At 40.6% G+C, this 27,468-nt stretch overlaps 3 protein-coding genes and 1 long non-coding RNA gene across 4 annotated transcripts; 2 read left to right on the forward strand and 2 right to left on the reverse strand.

Annotated features, from left to right (window-relative positions):
* Positions 1 to 1,091: 1,091 nt before the first annotated feature.
* vsig10 (V-set and immunoglobulin domain containing 10) lies at positions 1,092 to 14,696 on the forward strand. Its single transcript, XM_062542501.1, has 9 exons — positions 1,092 to 1,416; positions 1,615 to 1,944; positions 2,545 to 2,856; positions 3,096 to 3,365; positions 4,025 to 4,309; positions 4,631 to 4,744; positions 5,011 to 5,023; positions 13,186 to 13,328; positions 13,472 to 14,696. Exons 1-9 carry the CDS (start codon positions 1,368 to 1,370, stop codon positions 13,561 to 13,563), a joined length of 1,608 nt encoding a protein of 535 aa, XP_062398485.1. The 5' UTR covers positions 1,092 to 1,367; the 3' UTR covers positions 13,564 to 14,696.
* On the reverse strand, positions 3,231 to 15,608 carry LOC134088516 (uncharacterized). The gene is made up of 3 exons (XR_009939976.1): positions 15,570 to 15,608; positions 13,215 to 13,364; positions 3,231 to 3,361 (listed from the first exon to the last, which is right to left on the reverse strand). It is a non-coding gene; the product is annotated as an uncharacterized LOC134088516 (long non-coding RNA).
* Positions 15,430 to 20,074, forward strand: wsb2 (WD repeat and SOCS box containing 2). The gene is made up of 10 exons (XM_062542502.1): positions 15,430 to 15,625; positions 15,786 to 15,855; positions 16,033 to 16,201; positions 16,306 to 16,535; positions 16,739 to 16,870; positions 17,081 to 17,181; positions 17,392 to 17,588; positions 17,721 to 17,819; positions 19,458 to 19,574; positions 19,873 to 20,074. Exons 2-10 carry the CDS (start codon positions 15,807 to 15,809, stop codon positions 20,072 to 20,074), a joined length of 1,296 nt encoding a protein of 431 aa, XP_062398486.1. The 5' UTR covers positions 15,430 to 15,625; positions 15,786 to 15,806.
* On the reverse strand, positions 19,795 to 26,166 carry rfc5 (replication factor C (activator 1) 5). Its single transcript, XM_062542503.1, has 11 exons — positions 26,030 to 26,166; positions 25,469 to 25,533; positions 25,231 to 25,367; positions 24,751 to 24,830; positions 24,517 to 24,590; positions 24,025 to 24,184; positions 23,074 to 23,155; positions 22,827 to 22,956; positions 21,925 to 22,002; positions 20,574 to 20,628; positions 19,795 to 20,436 (listed from the first exon to the last, which is right to left on the reverse strand). Exons 1-11 carry the CDS (start codon positions 26,074 to 26,076, stop codon positions 20,337 to 20,339), a joined length of 1,008 nt encoding a protein of 335 aa, XP_062398487.1. The 5' UTR covers positions 26,077 to 26,166; the 3' UTR covers positions 19,795 to 20,336.
* Between the last annotated feature and the right edge of the window lie 1,302 nt (positions 26,167 to 27,468).

Below are 27,468 nucleotides of genomic sequence, written 5' to 3' on the forward strand. Positions count from 1 at the left end.
GGGGCACTCACCACCTTACAACTGGAGAACTGTGATTTTGTAGTAGCCAGAATTATAAGGAGTCTGTGACCTGTAATCAAATCCAAAGTATAAGTAAAACAGATTTAAAACATCTTAACATTCAAAGGCGTAATCAGTGATTGTATGTGATTTCAAACCCATATTTATGCCACACTCAGCGAGTATCATCTCACGACTTCTAGCTGCCCAGCACTGTAAAAAAAATAATTTAAAAAAAATCCCGATCTCTGTTTGCAGCCAGGCCCCAAAAACTGGAAACAAACAAAGTGGGGGCAACCTGTCCCACACACACAAATTAAACACTGTGTGGAGTTACTCTGCATGGGAATACTGAAGGGAGGGGTAAGCTACCTCTCTGCTGTATTTTGCAATTGGCCGTTTAATGTACATTGTTTTGGACAAAAGTGTCTTCTAAAGTCAAATTTGTCAATACAAACATAGTATACAAATAAATCAAAACACGCACAATTGCTGACTGTACTTAATGTAGCCTTATAAGGTATCACCAAAACTGGCTCACTCATGTTTTTTTGTTTTTTTTCTAGGCCTATAATAAAATCACTGCTTTAAGCGTCCCTTAGCCTAGTGGAACACATGACATCTAGGTCATTTACCAACATTTGATAATCTGTCATTAAATGGGTTGTTCCTCTGAAGCATATCAATTAATCAATGTGGCCTCTGAGGAGCTTGTCGAACAAGTGTTGCTACTTTTTCAATCCTGAAAGAGTAGCAACACAAACCACTTAAAACCGTTTTGTCATTCAGTGACAAAGAACACAAAAAGTTATCAGACTTTTGCACACTCACTGAGGCACTTATTCTTATTGCACTCTACATTTTCCTAGAATTGATGTTAGAGTTGCGTAAAAGTTTAAACTGTCAACCATGTTGTAAGTCGCTTTGGTTAAAACGCGTCAGCCAAATGTAATGTAATGTAATGTTATGTTATATCTCACTAAAAAGAGCCCACATTCTCATCACTATAAGTTACTGTATTAGGTTACCTAGGCCTATAACTTTAAGAAGGTGAGGCGTGGCCCGGTAGGTACACCTATGCTTCCGGGAGCGCATGCGAGAGTAAACAGGTATGGGGGAAAAATCTCATTCGGCTGGTTTCGTGGGAACCAAGCATCGCTAAAGCACAGCAACTACCAAAGCAGCTCGAAGTCAAAATATCGACATGAGTTTATCACTCCCCGACGTTTGTTCATTCGGAATTTAACATTTTTACGTTGATCACCAAGTGGCGAAGTCTACGTGTACAGAGATTCTCTAATGATCGCCGTGAGCTTTTGTTCTGTTTCAAAAGAGGACCAAACCGAGATAGCAAAACTAATCCAAAAATGAGATTAGCTGTTATACTTTTATATTTTGCATGTTCATGTCAAACAGGTAGGCCGAGATGTTACATCAACTTTACGCTTTTTACGCACGATTTGAATTTAACTGCTCAAACCTTAAAATGATCTTTCGATTTATCATTCATTAGTAGATCACTTACAATCATGACCTTGATTTCTGGCGTTTAGGCTTCACCATAATCCCTATCTGACTTTAGTTTCTGACTGTCTTTCTCTCTCCTCCCGAAAGTTTTATTTGTCAAAGGTGGTGCAGGTGTTGGGCGAGCACCTGCAAGTGTTATTGGAGAACTGGGTCAGAATGTTACACTTCCTTGCCATGACCTGGCTGCCAACGTTACTCCAGCACTGACTCAGTGGTTCAAAGATGGGACCATTTTGGTACAACGTAACCACTCTTCAGAACTGAAACCTGTACCAGGCCACTTATCCATATTGGACAATGGAAGCCTGGTTATCGTTGGGTTATTGACTATTGATGAAGGAGTATTTAAGTGTCAATGCTCGTCAAAGGACATAAGCAAAGTTCACAATCATACAGGGGTGATTCTACAGATTGCCAGTAAGTTTCATATATCATATATATTTCCTCTGATAATATAGAATTGTATAATTCATATTGTTGCTTTACACAAATGTATTGCTGAAAGAGCAGCAACTAACAGAAAACAGATTGGGCATGTCACACCCGTAATCCAATCTGAAACTGGTTCTTCAGGATTGTTTGTAGTTTTAACCCCTGGCAGTGTTGATTGTTCTCATTCCAAGAGCATGTGTGAAACTAACTGCGATTGGGATAAGAGGAAACTGATGATGACTGTGGGATAACAGCTTGCTCTGTAATCGTATAGTGTTCAAATTGTTGCCTCTTTAATCTGTGATACTCTGGTGTTAGTTTGCAGCATTTAATTTAATGTAAGAATGTAGTGACAAATATACACATTTATTTACAGAACACCCAACACACACATTTGACCAAGTATATAACATAAATACCAGAATGTTGTATGAATAATTAATTCTAAGGAACTGTACGGGTTATAATCTATCTATGCAGTAGGTATGGAATATGTTTGTGGTATATTTAATTAACTAGTGCATTGTTAATATGGTCTATGCATTACACAGTACATTAACTGTTGCTGTGTCGTTGTCAATCCAGGTAGGCCAGATGATGTGACCCTGGAGATATCACCTGCACAAAAACTCCCAAATGGAACCCTGTATGTCCCAAACGGCACCACGGTTCATTTCAAGTGCACAACACCCTCTGTGTCCCACCCATCACAGACGCTATCTTGGATATTGGAAAGGGCCAACTCAAGCAGGAGCACTTTAGTTTCTGGCAATGGGACCCTGATACAGTTTGAGGAACTGAGCATTTTGCCATCATATCAGGGAGAACACATCTGCTTAGTAGAGAACAATTTATCTCATGAGAAAATAGGCAAGACTCTGCAGCTGTTGGTGTATTGTAAGTGTTCACCTTTGTGTTTTCATTCTTCCATGTGACTGATGTTATAGTCATTTATACAAATGTTATACATTTAGATCACAATCACTGTAAACTACATGGCAAAGAGCCATAACCAGTGTCATTTGTGTAACAAGTTTAGCAAGTTCACCGAATGTTGTTAAGGGTCATCATCTGTGTGTGTGTGTGTGTGTGTGTTCCCCATCTCTTTAAATCTATCTTTTTTTCCTCCTGTATAGATCCACCTGAACGTCACCCACAATGCAGTTGGAGAGAGCAGAATGTCTCCTCCATCATCACTTTAGTCTGCAGCTGGCAGGGGGGCTACCCTGCGCCCTCCTTACAGTGGGATGACTTGGCCTCATTGGAGGCCGTGCTCAACTCCACAGAAGACACGGTGGAGGTGACGCTCAACAGGACGCTACTGAGGGACGGTCAGGAGCTTCGGTGCACAGGAAAGCACGTTGCCACGAGTGATGGTGAAGAAAAGTTCTGCCACTTTACCCTGAGTAAGTCAAAAGGATTCACATTTCACTTTCAATGGACCGTTTGTACATGGGCTTTTGTTACCTGTCTTTGAAACAGCAGGGTTTAAAATTCTCAGCACTGTGCCTGAATTGGCGGTTGCAGGTTTGCAAAAAAACAAACAAAAACAAAAACCAGCCTGACCAGGTGGTTTGCTGGTTGACCAGCTTGTTTGACCACCCTAAGATGATTGACCAGTAAACCAGCAAGTATCTTGCAAAAGATACCTTCAGCTGGTTTACCAAGTTTATGATGGTGTTACAACTGGTTTTGCTTGTGTTGTATCAGATCAAGCTGGTCATTTTAGTTGGTGTTACTGGTCTACATCGCTGGTTTAACTGGCCATGCCAGCAAGAGCTGGAAGAAAATCAGCAAACACCAGCTGAAACCAGCTGCCAGCATAAGGGGCTCCTTATTTAAGCTCTGAAATATGTATTATAACTGACAAGTAACATTAACACCAAATTATCTCCCTAAAATCATGTTGATAATGCGTATGCAGTGGCTGAAATTCATTGAATTTGCTGCATTGCTGCATTGATTCACCTGAAATTATCCGTATGTGCCCGGCTTTAGGACCTTTACATACACCGCTAAGTTGTTGTGTAGTTTTAAACTCGTATTCATAACTATGATTTCTCAGAGACTCCATACCCTGAGGGTGAGCCACTGGTGACGGTGGTGGAAGGAAGCAATGTGACACTGACCTGCACCGAGAAGCAGTCTGTCCCTCCTGCTAAAACCATATGGCAGAGAACTGTTGCACACCTGAACGTTAAGCCCAGCGCCAAGTATATTATATCTGACCTGGGGCCCACGTTCAGTCTGACCATAGTGAACATCACCAAAGAGGACGAGGGCACTTACTTCTGCAGGAGTGAGAATCCAGTGGCTGTCCGCGAGTTAGAGATCTACCTTACAGTCAAGTGTGAGTATATAACTGGTGGGGCTAAATCTACATTTGAACTGCAGATGTAAAGGGAATCCTCAGTCACAATACTATTCAGAATTGACTAATATGACTGATGGTTAAGTATTTTATTTGTATTTTTTTTTAAGTAGTATTCCACCTTGTATATGGAGGGAAAAATCTGTGAATACTGTTAAAAAAAAAAACAGTTAAAACATATTATCACCCCAGAAAGAATATTGTGGACTTTTAGTAGAATGCCGAGTGTCTGAAGTGTCTGATGTAAACTTCATCATGGCCACAGAAGTGATCGTTTATTTGTCTCTGTTTCTAAAACAGCGTCAGTGTCCTACACTGGTGGGATCGTTGGCATGTTCTTATCTATTCTGATTCTCGGAGTTGGGATTTGCATCGGAATGGCTGTATACTCAAACCGCCACAGAATTTGCTTGGGTATGAAACTGAAATGTTGCTGCTGCTTCTGCCCATGTTTAATGCTAGTCTGCCACAAATAACTAGATTTTTTACTCTTATACAATTATAATGAGATGTAACAGTAGAAAAAGTCTTGAATCTTTAAAAATATTAATACATGTATGTAATGTAAGTACCATACATTGAATTAGTATGGTAGATACCTAAACTGTATGGAGCTGACACTATTTAACACTGATGTTGTGCATTTATTTGTAACATTTATTTTATTCTCTCAATTCTAGGCTACCGGTTTGGGTGAGTAGTTAATTTCATTGTTATCATGTGAGGCATAACATAACAACTGTTACGGCTGGCTCTAGCCATAACATAAAATGGAGGCAGACAACAGAATTAAGGTTAACCGAAAAGTATTTTATTTAAAGTAGTCAAAGATAATAAATATATGTAGTCAAATGTCTAGGGGAAAGAAAGATAAGTTAAGTGTATGTGTGCGATGCCTGTGTCAGTAATAAGAAAGTAAGTAAGTATATGCTAAAGAGTATATGCTAAAGAGAAAGTATACCCTAAAGAGTATATGCTAAAGAGAAAGTATATCCTAAAGAGTATATGCTAAAGAGAAAAGAAGTATGTGAGAGAATATGCCTCAATGGCACCCAGTGCCCATAACGAAAGATAGTGCCCAACAGGAAGTGTGTAGAAACCCCTTAAATATGCAGCCACACCTTCATCAGGTGTGTGCAATATGTAATTAAGACGACCAGGTCTGCACTGCCCGTGCACTGACTGCACAGAGCCTGATTGGGGCACAGGGGGTCGTAACACCTCCCTTCCAAAAAGAAGGTTCCCAATAGGAAACCTGATACAGAACATAAACAAAGACATCCTGTGATCCCAACTAGTCAACCCCGCTTCAAGATCCCCACATCCTGGGCCCTAGGACATAGAGAAAAGGGAGACATGAAAAATACAAAGATCAAATAAATAGAAGACAACTACAAATCCCACAAATATCCCATCCCACATGGTGAACTAGCCGTGGAATAAAAGCTAGAACAATGAGCACAAAGAAACAAAGACGGTCACATTGAAAATGAGCAGAGTATGAAGTGATAAACACCTCCCTTCCAAAAGAATCAGGCCATGGTTCTCTAACCACGCTCTGTGAGATCACTCGATGGGCAGAGTGATCACAATGACCACCAATGGCCAAAAGTGTGGTGCAGTCTACAACTGCATTGGTGTAGCTATAAGCAGTGTTGGGGAGTAACGGAATACATGTACCGAAGTTACGTATTCAGAATACAAATTATGAGTATCTGTATTCCGTTACAGTTACAACTTAAACAGTTGGTATTTAGAATACAGTTACATTGTTGAAATCAATGGATTACATGAGGATACTTCACTGTTTCGAAGTTTATTCACTCTCTAAATAAATTAAGGCAACTCCATGCATTTCCCGGAAAGAAATCTAGATGAAATTGTTTCCATGTTTAAATCCATCGCGCCATCGGAGATAACTGACAGCAAATTTGAAGTAAAGTAAGTAAGTGTTAGTAACTCCTACTCACCGACCGTGGTTCTTGATGTCTGTTCAAAAGATATTTTCCCAAGTAGGCCTATTAATTACTTACTTCGGCCAATCGGTTATACAGTCTAGCTATCAATAAACAAAGCCTGGTTACGTGTTGATTTAGACCTACGATGAAACCCATCTTAATAGGCACTGCATTGGTTTTCATTCCAACTTAAAAAAGCTTATGGGTTATTTATTTGTAAGTAGATCTAGGCTATATTTAATTTTTTTAATGAATTATGGTGCAGCCTATGAAAGTGTATTCTTGCGAGTAGCATAGGCCTAGCCTATTTTAACGTGCAGTTTTTGATTGTCATTTAGCGATCACGTTCATTTTTGAGAGCACTGATATAGGTTATGCAGTAGGCTATAGTGTTTACATTTCCAGGTAGCCTAATTTGCGTCCCACCGGTCATAGCCTATATATGCACCCCTCATTTTTACTGAGTTGATGCCACCTAAAATCTCACACACCTTATAATTTCTTACGTCCCTGTTTCAACTTGAAGACGCATCTTCTATTACTACTATAAAACTTTAGTTGTATCAGGTGACTTAGTTGAATTCATATTCTCATACAGTAGGCCTACGTGGGCCGCATTCAGCCATTTGGAACAGAAGAACACACCACAATAGGCCTAAACTGGATTTGATGGGCGCATTCCTACACTTATAAAATGCAATTCAATGCGGAAGTAATCCAAGTATTCAGAATACGTTACTCAGATTGAGTAACGTAACGGAATACGTTACAAATTACTTTTTTGGGCATGTATTTTGTATTCTGTAACGGAATACGTTTTGAAAGTATCCTTCCCAACACTGGCTATAAGTCCCTTTCCCACATGAGCGAGACATCCGGATGTCAAACGGATATCAAACGGGTGGCTGTATGTGGGAACGCAAAACTCGGGTATTTTCTTACCCGGAAATCACCCTACTAGCCCCCTAGTACTACTTCTAGATGTTACCCGGGTGCGCTTGGGTGGGAACGCAGCCGGCACAGTTCTGGGTAGAGATGGGGGGCGTACCGATGACGTATAGAAATGCGTCCTTGCAGCCTGCTTGCAGCGCGAGGCAGAAAGTACAAATTGCCATGGTAACGATAAACATTGCCCTACGAGTATGAAGACAGACGAGAACACCGGAGTACAGAAAACAGTGACATTTTGTTGTGTACTTACAATAAAAATTTAAACTGCAATCAGGTTGTTGTGTTTGTTGAGGGACAGGCAGTATTATCCTTGCAAACGTGAATAGCTTGACGTGTTGTCGATTAGCTTGCAACAAGCTGTTTATTACAGTGGTTAGCAATTAACAGCTAATAGTTAACGTCGCTGTTATTTAGCATTGTTGCTTTTTGTAGGAGTTGGGAAGGAGCCTCAGACCTCTGTGTGCTGTTTATATTTTCCAGGTGTGTCATTATTTTCTATTAATTTGTTATGTTGGATGTTTATACCAGAGAGGGTTGAAGTAGAGCTTTGTTTATAGCCTACTGTGGTCGTAGGTTAGCTATTTTTTCCTCTATGCTAGCTCCCGCTGACTAGCGAGCTAACTACTTCTGTTGTTTCATGATGTTTTGGATCTGATGTAAGTTCGCATCATCCAAGCAACACAGCACAACAACGCATTTATTTAGCGTCATCTCCCTCCCCCTGCAAGTGCTGACGTTGCCCCACCCCTCGCGGCTCCTACTCGGGTCTAGTGTGAACACAATTACCCGTATCTCACTCGGACATAAAACTCATGTGGGAAACGTCCGTGTCGTGCCTTTACCCGGGTAAATATCTCCGGGTAACTTCTAGAAGTTATGTGGGAAAGGGACTATAATGTACACATCCTGTGCTATTGAGCAGCATACATGGGGAGCTACCCCTGTTGCAAACAAGCCCAACTGAATCACAGGTACTCACCAGTCCCTGTTTCGTAGCAGAGACATGGCTGGCATCTTTAATGGGCGGTACCATCCCACTAACACCACCATATTCTGTGAAGACGTAATCAGGGTCAACAAGGGAAAGGGAGAGGTGAGGCTCCGTAAAGCCAACATTAGACAGAACACCATTGGAGAAACTACTATCGGACACTTCCGAACACAACTTAGAGCTCTCAAGCTCCACACATTCTGCTGGTACAGCAAGGACACTTCCTGCTTTAGGCTCATCAACAAGCAGAACAGAACAGTCAAATACAGAACACACACCCTTAACCAGACCCACAGATGAATCAGCCAAGCCAGTCGGCTCCATGCGCTCTATCATAGCAGTAGCAGGCTGAGTGACATCTGCTGGATCTTTGCTGGAATTTAGCTCAGCAGCAGACGGGTCTGCGCACACAGGTGGTTCCACCATCTCATGGTCTATCACCATCTCAGGTACAGACTCTAAAATAGGCAGACACAATGCAGAGCTTTTCCTTACCACCACTCCAGCCAAATCATTTCCCAAAATAAATGAGACACCAGGCACTGGTAGCTTCGGCCACACGGCCACCACCACACTACCAGTGACTATGTCAGAAGATAAGTAAACCTTGTGTAATGGCACTTTAATAGTGGCTCCCTCTAAACCTCGGAGTAGAACACAAGCTCCTGTTGCAGTCTTGTCAGACAAGGGCAAAACATCAGCTAGTAAAATGGATTGTGCTGCCCCTGTATCTCGAAGGATGCGGATAGGTGCACTGCACTCCTGACCCAATAGGGACACGTCACCGTCTGTGATGAAAGGTGCATAGCCTAGCAGAACACTGTTCTCACATCCTGGAGAGGAAACACCATTAACAGAGTCTTCATTCTGATCACAATTATCAGCTCTACCAGACACGGCCAATCCCACAGACTTGGTTGCCTTATGCTTGTTAAGAAGTGCTGAACAGTCTGCCACTTTATGTCCAGCCTTCCTGCAATAAAAGCAAATGATCTCTCTAGTGACAGGGCCACGACTGGAACTAGCAGAGGATGAGGAGTATTGGGAGTCTGAGTCTCTAGACCCACGCCTAAGTCTATTCCTTGGCAGGTTGCTCTGTTGAACTCGGTCATTACCCCATCGCCAGTCATAAGACTTATGCGTGAGATGGTACTCATCAGCTAAGACGGCCGCAGTCTCCAACTTTTGTACCCTCTGTTCATTCAGGTAGACCACTATTGCTGGAGGAAGACAATTTTTAAATTCCTCTAAAAGGATTAGCTGTGTCAAGTCTTCGTGTGTCTCAGCCTCCTGAGATGCACACCACCTTTCAAAGGTTCTCTCTTTATTCCTGGAGAACTCCACATAAGTCTCCTGAGGTGATTTCGTTAAATACCTGAAACGTTGTCTATACGCTTCAGGGACCAGTTGATATGCATGCAAGATTGTCCTTTTAACAACATCATACTGGCTACACTGCTCAATGCTAAGTGCAGTAAAAACATCTTGTGCCTTCCCAGTTAACACACTTTGAAGAAGCAGAGGCCACATCTCCTTAGGCCACTTCATAGTAAGGGCAACCTTTTCAAAGTGGGTGAAATATTTGTCCACATCCTTCTCTACGAAGGGTGGAACGAGTCGGAAATTACGAGCCACATCGAATTTTGGCACAACATACTCTGGGGCTGGATCTCTAGGGTTAATAGGAGGTGCTGCAGGGAGAGAAGACTCAGGTCTTCTACCAGCTATTTCGAGCTCTAACTTCTTGAGCGTGAAGTCACGCTGTTCACGTTCTTGCTCACGCTCGCGTTCACGCTCACGTTCTTCACGTGCCAGCTTCCGTTCTTGTTCGCGTTCTTCACGCTCTATTCTCACCAGTTCGATTTGCTGCTCTAGCTTACGAAACTCAATCTCCTTCTCTATCTCCTTTTCCTTAATTGCTCGAACCTCTCTGTCAGCCCTAAGTTTTTCAAGGTCCAGCTCTAACTGCTTTTGTTGCAGAACCATGGTTTGTAATTTCTCCTCACTCACTTTTGTTACAATATCACCAGGGATAGTTTCAATAGGTTTTGCGCCAAACACACCTTTAGTTGTTAACTGGTTCTTAATGGCTAAAAATAAAGTTTCTTTAATATGTTTCTCCTGAGAAGTTATTATTAATTCATAATGCTCAGACAGCTGCCATAACTGGTCCTTGGTCAAACCCACTAGCAACTCTTCTGAAGGATTAGTTAAAAACTCCTCTAGAAACGTAGCCATGACCACTGTAAAAAGTAGGGAAGTTGTTATTAAATACGGCACAAGATAAACAACCAAAGCGCACCACTAGAGGCTATCGCGACCTATAAAGTAGGCTACGTCGAAAATGGAAACCAAGCCTCCTGGGAATATATAAAATCAGATCAGGAATAGGCAACTATCAAAAACAAACGGCATAAATGTATCGCTCCTCACACAACACAAACACTCCCCTTATGAGGATTACTGCAAGCAAATCAATGATGGCAGATAGGCACGACAACAAAAAACGTAGGCCTACTCAAATTCAAACAAAATTGCTTTAACCCAGAACATCCTAAATGCTATACAGAAATCGCTTGGTAATCATGCAACCCTCACTAGGCTACTGTTATCACAACGAGTGTAGCAAATTACTAAAGAATGACGTGACAACTTGCCCCGTGCAAGCCGCATAAACAAGTCATTCAGAACTTCACCGGCACCCACTAGCACTGGCTGAAGATCTCGCTTACGAACTCTCGCAAGCAGCTACACACAGGTAACCGTTCGTATCCTAACAAAACTTTAGGCTATACAATGACTAAGGATAGTCTAACACACTCAGACAATCACTTGTGCTTGCCATTCACAAGTCATCAAACAATTAGCCAATCACAAAACGAACGCTACCGCACTAGATAACAGACTATAAAAAAAAAACTGACAAACTTACCAAAGCACGCACACAGACAAAGAGCACTCCACATTAATCCAGGTGAAAATCCGTCGACCAATCGCCAGTATTTTGCTGAATTTGCTATTAAACAGTCCTCCGGTTTCCTGAATACCATTCCCAACTACCTCCACCTGACTAGTCTTCAGGAGCCTGCCGGCCTCGGGGCGACTGATTAACGCGTGAACCTCGTCACAATTATGATGAACAAATTGTGCGAGAAGCGTGCCCCCAACAGGAACTCTAGATTCCCGACCAGGATTACCCCTAAAATTAAATAAAGATATGAAAAGACAAAACAAAAAACAGTGCACCGTTGGAAGGGCTCAGCCCAGCTGGAGCACTCTATCTATAACCGGAGTCTGATAATTAACTCAATTGAATTTTCGGAAATGTGCTCACCTGGATTACTGGGAGCAGTCTAGGTCCAATCTCACAAACTATTCTCCCGGACGAGCCCCCAAATATGTTACGGCTGGCTCTAGCCATAACATAAAATGGAGGCAGACAACAGAATTAAGGTTAACCGAAAAGTATTTTATTTAAAGTAGTCAAAGATAATAAATATATGTAGTCAAATGTCTAGGGGAAAGAAAGATAAGTTAAGTGTATGTGTGCGATGCCTGTGTCAGTAATAAGAAAGTAAGTAAGTATATGCTAAAGAGTATATGCTAAAGAGAAAGTATACCCTAAAGAGTATATGCTAAAGAGAAAGTATATCCTAAAGAGTATATGCTAAAGAGAAAAGAAGTAGTGTGAGAGAATATGCCTCAATGGCACCCAGTGCCCATAACGAAAGATAGTGCCCAACAGGAAGTGTGTAGAAACCCCTTAAATATGCAGCCACACCTTCATCAGGTGTGTGCAATATGTAATTAAGACGACCAGGTCTGCACTGCCCGTGCACTGACTGCACAGAGCCTGATTGGGGCACAGGGGGTCGTAACAACAACATATCTAGCCAATGAAAAATGTAACCGTTTAGTTTTACTGAAAAAGGTGTCCATTGAACAACATTATTAAGACAGGCTATGTGCAAGTGCAGGAATTACTACATCCACACTGGCCGGGCAGTTGTTTAGACTGAAGGACAAAACCATAGTGGGATTTAAAGTGGTTCTGTGTGGTCTTTTCAAGTAGCCTACGGTAGTTGTTCTGACCGTCTATTCCTATTTCTAGAAAGGTTGTATAAGGTTTTAAAGGAGAATTCCGGTGTGATATTGACTTAAAGTGTGTTGAAATATGATACCGAGTGTGAGCGATTGTCTCAGAGCTGATCTCGACCTGTCAGCTGTTCTCCGAAACCCGGCGGTAGCTCAGCAATTAGTAAACCAGGTTTTTAACGTTTGTGCCTCGGGCATCGAACTGCCGTGCAAATAAATCACTGTTTTACACCATTAATGAGGCTCAAAGTAGCTCCACACTTTATTGGTAGACTTCTGAGGGCCCTGACATTTAAAACGAGACATCGAGAACTTTGAAAAAGCACTGGTTGTTTACTTACATGACTGTTTATTCAGGCAGTCACTTTCGAAAGTTTAGCGGTGTAAAACAGTGATTTATTTCACGGCAGTTCGATGCCCGAGGCACAAACGTTAAAAACCTGGTTAACTATTGCTGAGCTACCGCCGGGTTTCGGAGAACAGCTGACAGGTCGAGATCAGCTCTGAGACAATCGCTCACACTCGGTATCATATTTCAACACACTTTAAGTCAATATCACACCGGAATTCTCCTTTAACAGAGGCAAGCCAAAGTTTGATTTGAGTAACTCTTATTTAGAGGGTGTTAAAGAGTGGATAGTATGCATCTGCATTCTTCAGTTTTAAGTCTACATTAACACTTAGGCTAGCTAGGCCACATATTAGGACATTAATAGTGGTTAATCATCTAAAATTGGTCAAATAACAGGGCTTATTCTACTGGCACCTCCTGCTGGCCATTGTCCAAATAGCAGCGGTTCGACTTAAACAGTGCATGGTCCAGAATGTATATTAATAATAACTCAAATGTTCTGTCTAAGTTTTATGACGGAGGAAAGGAATGACGTACTGAATCTGGTGGATTCGGATGATGAAGAGATATTTCAGGATGCAGTGCCTCGGTTGCCCGCCTTGCCAAATGGCCACTCCACAACACTGGTAGAGATTCATCGGATCCCATCAAGTAAGTCCTGCCCACTTAAGGCCAGCTAGTATCCCACTAGAATGAGATAATCATTTAGTAGGCTATACCATGTGTTCTGAACTGCCTATTTCAAGGCAAGGTCTGTCAGTTGTTTCATACATTGACTTGTTTTTAACGTACAGGTGATCACGAAGACCAAGAAAACACACAAGGATCTCAAGAAAACACACAACAATCTCAAGAAAACCAAGATGCTATTATTGTGGCAGAATAGAAGATTGAAGAGTTACATTATACATATTGTAAATATTTCTATGGACATTAAGCCAATCTGAGGAGTTTGTGAATTGATTGCAATGGAATTTTAACCTTAATGTAGGCTGATTTTTGCATAGCCTAAACAATTTTTATGTTTAATGCAGACGTACGTTTTAATTATTTGAACAACAGTAACATATATGGGTGATATGAGTGTAAGGTGGAATCTCAGGAAGAAAACCTTTTGTAAAAAAAAAAACAAAAAACATAGTCTATCATGAAAAAACATGTTGCCTATCTAATATCAAAATATGGCCTACGAATTAGACTAGCTGAAGAGAAACTATTATAATTTGGCTCCACAGGTGGTTTTAATATTGTGCCTGAGTGTTACGATGTATTGAATGTTTGATATGTTTGTAAAATGTCAAGAAAAACATATGTATATAATACATGTATATGTATATATTTTTTTGTAGTCAGCGTTACTGTTAGGATTGCAGTAGTCTGTGTCATGGTAAAGTAAAGCTGTAGGCCAGTGGTTCTCAAACTGCGGTACGGGTACCACTGGTGATAGGTGGACTCTTTGTTGTGGTACTCTTTGTTGTGGGAGTCTCCAAGATGCTTTATTTCATGAAGACAAAATAATCACTTCAAATGATATAATGAATGAATATATATATATATATATATATATATATATAATATCAATATAGCTAATGAAAACAATGCAAAACAGTATGTACAATGTAAAATGGCCCATACACTACTGTATTTTAATGCTGGTGATAATGGTGGTACTTGGAGAGTCAATTGTTCTCTGAGGCGGTACGTTTGAGAACCACTGCTGTAGGCTATCAATATGGGCCCAGACCAAAAAACTCAAGACAAACTAGTTGCTGTTAACGATTTACCAATAATAAATGACTTATTCAGTTATAATAATATATTGATGAATAAAGACCTAATAAATGTGTAATGACACTTAAGAGACATAATCAGGAACATGTGACATACAGTAGGCTACTCACACACAAACACCAAACACCTGCATCAGACACAGTTTGACACAACATCAGCATGAAGTCAACTCTTCCCAAGAAATACAGGGCACACAGTAGGTAAACTGACTATGCAAGTTACTAGAAAAAATGAACAAAATTATATTGACATTTATTATTTCAAACTAGTGCAAAGAATGGTGTAGAAAATGTTCTAAATATTTTCCTACACTTTATTTATTAATGGTAATATGTCAACATTTCTGATTTCTAAATACATGTGTATTTCAATATGCTAGATAATGCATAATTTACATATTGTTTAAATATTTATGTTTAATTTATAATTATTTAAAAAGTTAGGCTATCACCTGTGCCTCACATTAAAACAGGTTTTATGCAAGAACATGACACAGCTGCTCATTTGGAAAGGTTTACTATTTTACTTCTGTTGGTCTAACGGTTGTGCAACATGGAGTTTTACTGGTCTGACCGCCTAGGCCTACTGTTGATCGGAATAGGTTGTGCAATATTTAAATTCTGTCTACATGATTATTTTGAGATTACAGCATAATTGTACTGACTAGCCTACCCAATATTATGGATTGTTTTCTCTCTAAAGAAAAATGGAGATTGCGTGGCTTTTGCTGGTCGTTAGGCAAGAATCATAAAGTGAGAAGGTCCATTCCATCCTAAACAATGCCACCTAGGCTTCTTGCGGCAGTTTAACCTTAACTTACGGTGTCGAGGTCCCCAAGTATGTTTTAAACAAACTTTAAAAAACAAAAATGTCAACAGTGCAAGCACGTGAAGGTTGAGTACATTTTTGTCTACTCTTTAGGATCCCACCCACTTATGACATAACTATTTCCGGTATTTCACATGGCCAGTCATGTTGATGAACAGGAATGAACGTTATCTGTTGCGAAAATACCGGAATATACTAGCACTAGCCAGCGTAAATGACTCGTTAGTGCGTTGTAATTTGTAAGACATTTAGTATGTGAAATGTTATTGTTACCTGATCGACATTTCGGTGTTCAATGAAGGAGAAGCCAGCTGCCGGAAAATAACAGAGTGAGTAACCTAACGTAATATGATCATGAATATGAGGGGTTGTTGATAATGACAACATTCCAAATAGGTGAGTGTGTTCATGGGCGTAACATTTACACCCATTAGCCTACTCGATCACAATGTTTATGGTGTGTATGTGGGTTCTGTTATCCTTTACCAGTGAGACCAACAAGACGACGACATGTGTGACTTGTTTGTTCCTGATTGCCCGGTCGATAACAATACAAAAGGTAACTTGAGGAAAACGCTGTGAGCTTCTGGGGCGCCGATGCTGATGGAAGGTGTAAAATTAGCATGTTTTGGTTAACTGCTAGCAGTTCTATTTGACGTCTACCCGAATATTAGCCTAACCATGATCAGTCCTTCAACTCGTGATATGACATGAATTGTAATTATGTGGCTACCAGGAATCTCGGATGGATTGGTTGAGCAGCTTAGACCCATACATCCTCAGACTTTGAGAGGCACAGCTGGCTGTGAGACATGGACCGTGGACTTCTCACCCGGAGGATCCCTTTTCGCTTGGTCCATGGGTTATGGCGTCGTGAAGGTTCTTGCGTGGCCTCTGCCAAACGAGTATGTTGTCAAGAAATTATAATAATATTCAGCGATCACACTGTACGCGTTTCGCAAAAGGTGTGTCCAGTGCATTCCCAGTGTTAAATATCTGTCTATTGCAGAGAAGGAAGAGACGATGGTCAGGATGCTCCGCTAACCGAGAAAGCCTCAGAGAGGACTTTGAACTGTGGCCACACTGTGTGGGGTTTAGCCTTTGGACCCCGTCCAAGAAAGCGACCTGGTGCGATCAGCCACATCACTGATGGAAGCCCACTTAACGAGGATGTCAAAGCGTTGATCCTTGCCACTGGTCTAAATAACGGAATGATCAAGATCTGGCACGTATCAACTGGTGAGACAGATTTTTGAAAAACAGTTTGTCACCATTCTAATAGGGTACAATTGGCATTGGCTGAACTAAATGGCACCTAAATTATGGAGGGATCATTTTAATTTATTATGACACATTATTGTCCAGTTACTTGATCACAGTATTTTAATGCATTTGCAGCACACGTTTGGAACACATGATTTGTTTTTATGATTGTTACACAGGTGAGGCACTTTATGATCTGAAAGGACACCAGTCTGTTGTCAGGGAATTGGTATTCCCTCCCAATGGAAAATTAACTCTTGTGTCTGGCTCTCGTGACAAAACACTGAGAATATGGGATTTAACAAGCACAGGTAAGAACGAATTCCCTCAGTCTGTTTTTAAAAATCAGCCTAAAACCATGTCCCCCCAAAATAAATAATTTTACTATGCATTAGTCATACCTTTTCATAATGGTGCATTTCAAGACAACCATTGTGATAATTTGCTTTTGAAATAAGCACATGCAATAGCTGTTATTGCTGATCAAATGAGGTGTCTAAAATACTACTGTCTCTTTTCAGGACGAACTTGCCATGTGTTGTCAGGCCACAGGGGGTGGGTGGTTTGTTGCAGAGTCTCTCCTGACAGTAGCATGATTGCATCAGTCAGCAGCTCAGACAATGTGAGTTGTTAGCTACTCATCCCTTAGGTGACTACACATGCTAACCATGCAGACAGATCTCAGCAAAGATTCACACTCTACTGGAATGGTCATATCCTGCGAATGCGACATTGCTTTTCTGACATACCCTTACATAGTTAACGCCCAACCTCTCTCTCTCTCTCTCTTTCACACGTCACACACGCACATTCTATCCCGACTCTACAACAGAGAGTGAGTTTATGGAGTCTTCGCTCCTACACCTTCATGAAGCACTTGGTTCTCAACAAACGGAGCGCCATATCGTGCTGTGACTTCTCCCCAGACGGAGCTGTGCTAGCCGTCGGCTCATATGGTCCTCACAACTCTGCTGGCTGGAGGGTGGATCTCTGGGACCCGTACACAGCCGAGCTTCTGGTGACACTTGAGTAAGGAATCCTCTTACGGAGATCTATCTTTGTCTATTTTTTTTTAGAGTTTTAAAGGTGTCAGCCAAAATGATCCAAAACTTTTTTCTGGAACAATTAATTTTATGACAAGCTGTTGTATTTGTGTTTTAGGGACTGTTGCAGCTGTGAATCCTATATAAAATCCAAAACAATCCAGACACTGTGTTTTTCCCCTGACGGCCTTTACTTAGCTCTGATTGTAGACCACAGGTGAGCAGTTTGTGTAATCCATGCACATTCATCTTATACACTATATTGCCTTAAGTATACGCTCACCTGCCTTGACTCATATATGAACTTCAGTCGCATCCCACTCTTAATCCATAGGGTTTACTATGACGTCGGTCCACCGTTTGCATTTTTAAGAGCTTCAACTCTCTGGGAAGACTTTCCACAAGTTTAAGAATACATTTATGGGATTTTTTTTACCGTTGTTTCAGAAACGTATTTGTGAGGTCACACACTGACATTGGTCAAGGAGACTGGCTCTCTAGCCTGACCCTTGCCAGACCCTTGTTGTTCCACCATGCTCCACCAGAGGCGTTTCGCTGAGCTCCACACAAGGGTCTGGGCTCGAGGGCAATGCAAACTAACCTGACTCTCGCCAGATCCTGTAGTTCGCTGTCTGCTTCACACAAGGATCTGGGACTTCTCGATAGGAGATGTATTTATGAAGGTGGGTCCTTGTAAAACATCCTTGCATGTGATTTGATAAACCACTTGCCTGTTATCTTGAATGATGTGCTAGGCTTCTTCAAGCTCTTGCAAAACCCGATAGATTCGACAAAACGGTTGAAATAGCAGAATCAATGTCAGCAAAAGACTCCTCGCTGCGTGCCGCCATTGTTGTTTGAATCAAACACTCGCTTCGGCGCTCCTGATTGGTTCATCATTTTTTGCTCCCTGGAAGGAGTTTGGATTGCCCTCGAGTCCAGACCCTTGTGTGGAGCTCAGCGAAACGCCTCTGGTGGAGCATGGCGGAACTACAAGGGTCTGGCGAGAGTCAGGCTAAATGCAAACTCCTTCGAGGGAGCAAAAAATAATGAACCAATCAGGATCGCCGGAGGGGATTTCATGGATGTGACGTAGCACCGAAGTGACTGTCTGATTCAAACAACGATGGCGGCACGCAGCGAGGAGTCTTGTGCTGACATTGATTCTTTTATTTCAACCGTTTTGTCGAATCTATCGAGTATTCATTCTTTAAAAGATGAACAGAGAATGGTTTTGAAGGCATTTATTGGTGGCAAGGATGTTTTCACTCTTCTTCCAACCGGATTTGGCAAAAGTTTGAAGTAGCCTAGCACGTCATTCAAGACAACAGACAAGTGGTTTATCAAATCACATGCAAGGATTTTTTTACAAGGCCCCGCCTTCAGAAATACATCTCCTATCGAGAATTGTTTTGATTTTTATTTGGATCCCCATTAGCTAATGCAAAAGCGAGAAGCTCAGCGAACTACAAGGATCTGGCGAGAGTCAGGTTACTGGTTCTCAGTATCCTCTCTAATTCATCCCAAAGGTGTTCTATGGGTTGAGGTCAGGACTCATCTAATCAAGTTCATCTACACCACCTTGCTTTGTGCACTGGTGCGCAGTCATGTTGGAACAGGAACGGGCTATCCCCTTCCTGCACTTGGTCTTAGTTTCAGTGAAAGGAACTCTGAAGTTCACAGGCATAGGATATAGGATCTGAGTCAAGGCAGGTGGGCGAATACTTTTGACAATATAGTGTATTTACAATATAAAAGTCATTACTCTGAATTGAAAAAAACATTTTGATAGCTGTAGAGTGGAATTCAGTTTGCCCTGATGTTGTTCCTATGATTTGAATAATCCTGCAAATAGGGCTTTAAGACTCTGGGAACTGGGTCAGAAGACTTTTGTGATGGAGACAGACTTGACCACATTCCACAATGAACTGTGCTGCACTTTTCATCCACAAGGAGGCATCATTGCCACAGGGTAACTTCTAGCATTTACAGAAATACCAACTCAATAACAAGCATGTTTTAGGGTGTTGCCTTATCATATTGCTATTAGCAAGGCGAGGATTTGCTGTTAAGCCTGTTTGGAGTTTTCTTTCACTTGCACCTGACAATTGGGATATTTACAACAACGAAAAGATTGTTTCAGACTGCAGTAATTTCCATTGTGCCTGAATAATTGCAGACACACACAGTGCTTCTCCCAAAGTATTTATCTTTATATAAAAAATATTACATCTGAAATGGCAGTGATTGAGTATGACTTTTCCTTGCAGAACAAGAGATGGGCATGCCAAATTCTGGAAGGCCAGGCCAGTCGTCCCCAGCCTTAACCACTTGTGCCGGGCAGCCTTACATTTCTCTGTGTCGACCCAGCAGATAAACGCCCTTCCCATTCCCCACAAGCTTATGGAGTTTCTCACATACAGAGACCTCCCCAAGACCCAAGAGACCTACTGCAGGAACCACTGTAGATGACGTGGACACCACGCATCGTATTGACAACAGCTATACCCCCAACTTACAAAAGTCTCTATTTATTTCCAAGTTGTAGATATATTTATTCTTTACACGTGTTTAATTCTGTAAATATTTTTTGCTTACGGTGTAATTGTTTTTAGAAGTTCTGTTTTGTGTGTTTAAGTGCACGTATGGAAGAGTGATGTTTTAAAAACAAAAACAGAGTTCTTACGTTTACGGCCAATACCCCGCTATGGACATAATACATATCAGGGTCAATTTATGAGGCCTCGCTGACTACCATGTCTCTCACAGCTTGAAAAGCGCCAACCATTGAGCTCAGCTGAATCTTCTCGCTAGTTCCAGAAGCCAGCCGATACCTTTGAAAGAAAATCACATTAAAAGGTTTGATATTCAACAAACTGAGTCACTGTATGGCTATTTGAGGGATGAAACCATAACAAATATATAATTGATTCATTCTATTTTATATATGATTCATATTTATTCTACTCACTCAATGTCTGCCAACTTGATGAGCAAACCCATTCGAATAGTAGGTGGGAAGTCAACTGCAAAGAAATCGTTCATAATATGTACAGTATATGTGATCATTTCCCCCCCCCCCACTGCAGTCCCGAACACATCACCACTTCTACATTACCACTTGACATAAAAATAATATATCTAGAAGTTGTTAGTCGAGAGGTGACAGAAATAGGCAGTAGATGTAGCAGTCATATGCCTTTCTCCAACCTAACCTCAATATGGGCACCTCAATAACATGCCTGGTTGTGATACATTTGAATGTTTCTGCATTCCTTATTTAGAAGTGGATTTTTTCCATCAACATTTAAATACCAGTACATTTATTTAATGTAGCTACTGTATATACAGTCAGAAGTATAGTCAGAATCTCTGTTCTGGTTACATTTACAGTGGGTATAGTAAGTATTCACACCCATGCTAAAGTTGACTAAAAAGAGGAATATAAAATCATCTTTTGAGAATTGATTGTAATGCCTTAATTAAAAAAATGAGTAAAAATCAAACCGCTAAGGACACTAATTTTCTTTGTGATTGAAGAATGTATCGTAAATAGATAAATGTTCTTCCTTAAATACAGGTTGCATAAGTATTCAACCCCTATGTTAAATTCCCATAGGAGCAGGAGGATTTTTTATATGTTTTTATTTTTAAAGGCCAGCTATTTCATGGATCCAGGATATTATGCATCCTGATAAAGTTCCCTTGGCCTTTGGAATTAAAATAGCCCCACATCATCACATACCCTTCACCATAGCTAGAGATTGGCATGGTGCTTTTTACAGTTAGCCAATTAGCCTGTTTGATGCTCATTGAGCTCAATGCAAATCAAACAGGCTAATAGGCTAACTGGAAAAAGCACCATGCCAATCTCTATCTATGGTGAAGGGTATGTGATGATGTGGGGCTATTTTAATTCCAAAGGCCAAGGGAACTTTATCAGGATGCAGAATATCCTGGATCCATGAAATAGCTGGCCTTTAAAAATAAAAACATATAAAAAATCCTCCTGCTTCTATGGGAATTTAACATAGGGGTTGAATACTTATGCAACCTGTATTTAAGGAAGAACATTTATCTATTTACGATACATTCTTCAATCACAAAGAAAATTAGTGTCCTTAGCGGTTTGATTTTTACTCATTTTTTTAATTAAGGCATTACAATCAATTCTCAAAAGATGATTTTATATTCATCTTTTTAGTCAACTTTAGCATGGGTGTGAATACTTACTATACCCACTGTATTTAGATAACTCAAAAGGCAATCTGATAGATAGCCCTTTAAAATGTTGAGCAGAGAGTGAATATGTAATTTCTTACCTCTGTGTATAAGAAGGTGGACCTCAGTCAAGATGTCGTGCAATGCCAGGCCTTTCAGTGTTTTCAGCTGCATAATTACTGAGGCCACAGTCAAGGAAATCAACCTCCAGTTCATCATTTGTCCACAAAATACAATTAAGAGGAAACTTAAAGGTTCATCAATATCATTACCACCAATTAGGGATACCGTGTTCGTCAATATCCGATATGTTCTGGCTCATTTTGGCCAATTGCAAATCCTGATGCCAATACACATCTTTTCAATTTCCTTTTAAGGGTCTCTTGTGTACTAGAATTAATGTATTCTTATTGCGATGACCTAGATGTTGCAGATACAGGCATATAACTTCTTTCATTCTACCCTAAATTAATGCTTTAAGAAATGTAAACAATCCCTCATAAAAAAACAAGGAAATCATTCAACCGAGTGTATATGTAGGTTTCATCCTATTTTAACAAAATTGTATGATGCTTCCTCTGAAACCCTAATTAACTGTACAGATTATAATCTTGCCAATTGATATGCCACGAATATCAGCAGATATCTTCACATCTGAAAATGCAGATAATACAATAAACTGTCTGACAATACTGATGTCATACCGTTGATATTGTGCATCCCCACCACCAATGTAATGTCTTTGACACCTTGTTACCGTCATTTAGTATCAACATCAGACCTCTAAGGATCTGAAATATAAGGTTCCTCCCACCAACCAACAAGAGAGAAAGTGTTTGGCTTAACTTTAGTAGTCCTTTAACAACTTTGCCCTTGATGAACAGCTAGGAATGCACAATGACAGGGAGCCCTGACTAGGATCTAACTGGGCCTGATGGGGCGCAGACCTGTTCAGGAGTCTCAGGCTACTTTCTGCCGTTTAGTGAGAGTTTGGGGAGGATACAGTTGAACGCCGTGGTGAAGTCCTTGTTCAGTGCCCAATCCAGAATGTTGGCAATGTCCGATCTGAGTGGGTGTCCCGTGCAGGTGTACACAGAGTCTTCTGTCACCTTCCCAAAGGCCATGCTGGTACTCTGACGAACCAACCACAACACAAGCCAACAGTCAGCTTCATCCACAAAGAGCGAGATTCTAAACATGTACCGGACACGTGTGTATCTGTGTGTGTGTGTGTGTGTGTGTTTCTGCACCTGCAAAATGTTCAGGGATCGTCTCATGTCTCCTCCCGACAGAGTCACAACAGCCTTCATGCCATCTGGTGTTATGTCCACACTGGGGAACAGGAAAAGCAGAGAGTACTCAATGACTCAGAGAGAAGGGGGGGGGGGGCTCTTCATTCATTCAGGCTCTGGGTTCTGTACAGCACCTAGAGACAACTATTAATGGCACTATACTAACACATCAAACTGAACCGAATAAACTGGCCGTCTTTTCTCCCTATATGTTTTCATGTGCAGTTTGTATAGCATAGAGGTATCAGTCACAAGGCTGTTCAATTAAAATGTGACCTGCTCATACTATACTCAAACCAATACCACTGTACTACATAACAACAAAAGCCATTGTTTAAATATTTACGAAAAGTGAAATCTAGTCAAATTGTCAAATTAATGTCTTCCATCATATAATTAATATAAATTAATATCAAAATGTTCCATTACCTTCTCCTATTAAAAGACAAATAAATTGAGTCAAGTTCATATTTCCAGTTTTTTTAAGTCTACATTGGAGTCAGAGGGATCTACTATGAAGGGGAGGTTACTCACTCCAGGTAACTCCAGGAGTAATCACTGAGCTCAATCACTCGAGACCTCAGAGTCAGAAGGGGACTTCACATAGCACGTGGCAAGCGCTGCACTCACCGCTAGGTTGCTCTTGATTGAGGAAATGTCCAAAATATCTTTGCTGTGCTTGCCGCCGGGCTCTGAGCAAAATACCTATAATTTACGGTTGAACTTCGACCACGGCACGTGCAAGAGCAGCAAAGCTGCAAAATGGCAATTGTGCTGCCATTTGTGCGTGCAATGTGAACCTCGCTTGAGACTGGAGCCAGTTACCAGTGACCAGGGATTACTCCTGAAGTACCAAGTGAGTAACTTGGCTTTGTAAGATAGCCTTCGGAACTGCCTCCAGACACTCACTTCTCTTGTCGGACGACGTACTCCAGCCGAGGGATCATCTGGTCCTGGGACAATGGGCCAAAGCGGAACCGGGTGCACCGGGACTGCAGCGCGGGGATGATCTTCGACAGGTAGTTACAGATCATGCAGAACCTGGTATTTTCTGTGAACTTCTCTATGACTAAATGAAAGGAGGAGGAGGAGGAGGAGGAGGAGGTATAGGAAGTATAGTGCACTTTTAGTGATTATTGCAAGACCCAATAAACAAATTAATTAACAAATTACGAGAACAAACATTACACATTTCACGGTCACTATTCACTATTTTTGTCTCGTCTACAAACATTATGTAATTTTAATCATGCTATTGTTTCTTTCATATGAATGATTCAAGAATGAAAATCCCCAAAGAGCCAGGAGAGAGGCCTTTGTTGTTAAGAATGACCAATAGCAGTGGTTCATATTGAAGCCATTTGGTGCACAGCAGGTAGGCAGGGGGTAGCAGATGGTTACCTCTCCTCAAAGCATTCTGGGCATCCTGGGTCATAGCATCAGCTTCATCCAATATAACCAATTTGAAGCCCTTCCTATAAAATAGAAGAAACATAATCTGAATGAATGAATGAATGAATGAATGAATGAATGAATGAATGAATACTACTAATGATAACAATAACAATAAACAGATAAATACTATTAATAAAAGTGCACACAACACTGATTACAGGAAATTAAGACTTTTCTCACTTGAAAATGGTTCTTGTGCTGGCGAAACTCAGGATTGGCCCCCGCACAACATCAATGCCTCTGTCATCTGATGCGTTAAGCTACCATTAAAAAGGGAAAGCCATCACAGACCACTTCATTTGCTGTTGACTGCATGCTTACCTTCAGATATCTTTAGATCTATTGGAATCTCAAAGTCTTAAATAAAGCTTCAAAACAGGTTCACAATTAACTCAGCAATTAACTTCGTGTTGTAGAGTTTAAGATGCCATTTATCCAGAACATACCGTATAAGGGTAGCATACACATTCATGCTGCATAACAGTAACCATTACATCCCAGTTTTACAGATAAATAGTTATCCGCTTCCAATTCCACACATACTATTTTTGTATATGCTAAATTTAATCCCATATTTCCAATTCACAAAATTCCTACAGGTGAAATATTTGCGTGCATCTTTAATTCTGTATTCCATCATAGACTATTGATTTAATATACCTCAAGAACCATGGAATTGAATTCTTTTTCTTTGTACAGTTGTTTAGCACAGGCCAGAATGGTAGATGTTTTCCCCGTCCCTGGAGGTCCGTAGAAGAGCAGGTGAGGAAGTTTTTCCTCACTTATAAACTTCTGGACTGAAACAAACATTTGGCAGAAACTTTTTAACACTCATCATCACATTACTTGAGCATCAGGTGTACTATGAATATTAGTGCGAACAACATGTCAGACTTACTTGTAGTTAGAATATCTTTGTGGGAGATGAGGTCATCTAGTGTCTGTGGTCTGTATTTCTCTACCCTGTGTCAGAAAATGTAGCGTTTATCTTTTGGGACCAACAGCTCCAGAAAATGTAATATTGGCACTAGCCACGTATTTTTGTCAACACAAGACACCCAAAATATCGCATGTTGTGTAACGTTAGATATTGGTCGTCACAGATAGGGAGTTTAAAGGAACAAACTAACTGTCATGTCTCATCGGGATACTTTCGTGAGTTCGATTCCTTTCGGGCAGCAGACAGGTAACGTTAGTTAACAGCAACAGCTCAGGGTTAAAATTAACGTTACACAGTAAATTATAGCACACAATCAATGGCGAATACGTCAGCTGAAGCATCGCAAGACATAAATTGATCAAAGTCTATCGTAAATGTTCAGCAAAAGCATGTATTCGAAGCAAATCTCTGAAGCTAATCTACGTATAGCTAACGCCACACATGCTAAGTGAAAACGTATAACCTCCATGAGTTTTCCAATTAGTTATACTTTGAATGCAATAATGTATGTTGACATACCAGGGTAGATTCCTTGATTCTAATGGTATTTTGCTGGTGGAAGCCATTTCAATAAAGTATACGTTTACGTCAAATGCAAAGGCAACACAAGTTCTTAGAACCCAATATTGGCGCGCTGGGTTTGGTTCCTCTCTACAACGAAATGTAGTCCACAACAGGCTTTTATCCAATGAAATGAGTAGAATGTATTGTAGGCGGTCTTTAAAGCGGAAACGACGCGTGTTCGCTACGCTCTGGCCATGTTCGTGGTGAACTTTTGAAGCCCCGCAAAAAGACAATCTCCACCAGTTCCACTTGGCTACCAAATGAACCAATACAGGCTCACTTTATTGGGCCAGTTGTTCAAAACTTTTTTAATCCAGATCAAAATTATCCAGATTTGGAAATCCCGTTTTTTGCTATCCAGGATCAGGTAATCCGTCTTACTTTTAAGTCGGTTTTTCAAAGCAACGTTGGCTTGGATCACCCTTATCCAGATAGCCTACACAGTTTTCAGGATTACCAAATCCGGATTGCCAGCTAAAGAACAGGTAGAGGAGCCATCATGGGGTCACTTTAAGTAGTATTTATTTTGAGACAAAACACAAAACATAGACATCCACCTCCATTTATAATTTATTTTATGGCCCCTCACCTGAGCCACAACAAAGAAAAAAGAAATACACATTAAAAAATGCATTGCGGATATTGAAAACATGTTAAAAAAAATTCCAATAGTTAACAAAATAATGTTCATGGTTCTTCATCTGAGAAGAAGAGACCCACATTTTCAAGCCCTGCTTTTAGAGTAGTCAGGGATGCAATTTTTCGAAACTGCATCGAGGTTCATATCTGATGATTGTTTCTTTGACATTAATATAGGCCTACAGTGATGAATGACAGTGACAGATATTATGTTATTTTTGTTTGTTATTAAAATCTGTTTGGGGGTTTATTTAATGTGGATAAGATCATTTTTATTTTTAGTTTATTATACTGAAAGGCTGTATTGGTAGCCTATGTCTACTTTATCACTGTAACGGTTGAACTTGACAAATTCAAGTGCAAAATATAAATGAAAGTATAGGCTACAGTAAATGATACAAATGTATTATTTGATCAATTTTAAAGTTTTAGTACATTTTCTTCTTGAAATCCACCTTGAAATCCTACCCCTTGTTGGGATCAGGGTAATCCTGGTTTTTTGGATCAAAGTTATCCAAATCCTGCTCACAAGGATGACACAAACTGAAGGTTTGATCCATTTTCAAACTAGGATTGGATTACGTGATCTGATCCAAATTCAGAATCCTTCTTTCCCTTTTGAACAACCCATTTTCCAGATTTGATCCAATCCGATAACCAAAATCCGATCAGATTACCTTTGAACAACTGGCCCATTATGATTATTGAAATGTAATCATAATTTTAATTATTATTAAATCACTGCCAACATGAAG

This window comes from Sardina pilchardus, chromosome 8 (assembly GCF_963854185.1).
Source record: "Sardina pilchardus chromosome 8, fSarPil1.1, whole genome shotgun sequence".
NCBI lineage: Eukaryota > Metazoa > Chordata > Actinopteri > Clupeiformes > Clupeidae > Sardina > Sardina pilchardus.

Bases quoted from the DNA above. Each gene is read 5' to 3' on its own strand.
- vsig10 (XM_062542501.1), top strand. From the start codon at position 1,368: ATGAGATTAGCTGTTATACTTTTATATTTTGCATGTTCATGTCAAACA. The intron at 1,417-1,614 runs GTAGGCCGAGAT...TCCTCCCGAAAG, and splicing joins TGCATGTTCATGTCAAACAG to TTTTATTTGTCAAAGGTGGT. The intron at 1,945-2,544 runs GTAAGTTTCATA...TTGTCAATCCAG, and splicing joins GGTGATTCTACAGATTGCCA to GTAGGCCAGATGATGTGACC.
- wsb2 (XM_062542502.1), top strand. From the start codon at position 15,807: ATGTGTGACTTGTTTGTTCCTGATTGCCCGGTCGATAACAATACAAAA. The intron at 16,202-16,305 runs GTATGTTGTCAA...TGTCTATTGCAG, and splicing joins GCGTGGCCTCTGCCAAACGA to AGAAGGAAGAGACGATGGTC. The intron at 17,182-17,391 runs GTGAGTTGTTAG...ACTCTACAACAG, and splicing joins CAGTCAGCAGCTCAGACAAT to AGAGTGAGTTTATGGAGTCT.
- rfc5 (XM_062542503.1), bottom strand. From the start codon at position 26,076: ATGGCTTCCACCAGCAAAATACCATTAGAATCAAGGAATCTACCCTG. The intron at 24,591-24,750 runs GTGAGAAAAGTC...TCTATTTTATAG, and splicing joins AGCACAAGAACCATTTTCAA to GAAGGGCTTCAAATTGGTTA. The intron at 22,957-23,073 runs GTGCAGAAACAC...TTGGTTCGTCAG, and splicing joins GATCCCTGAACATTTTGCAG to AGTACCAGCATGGCCTTTGG.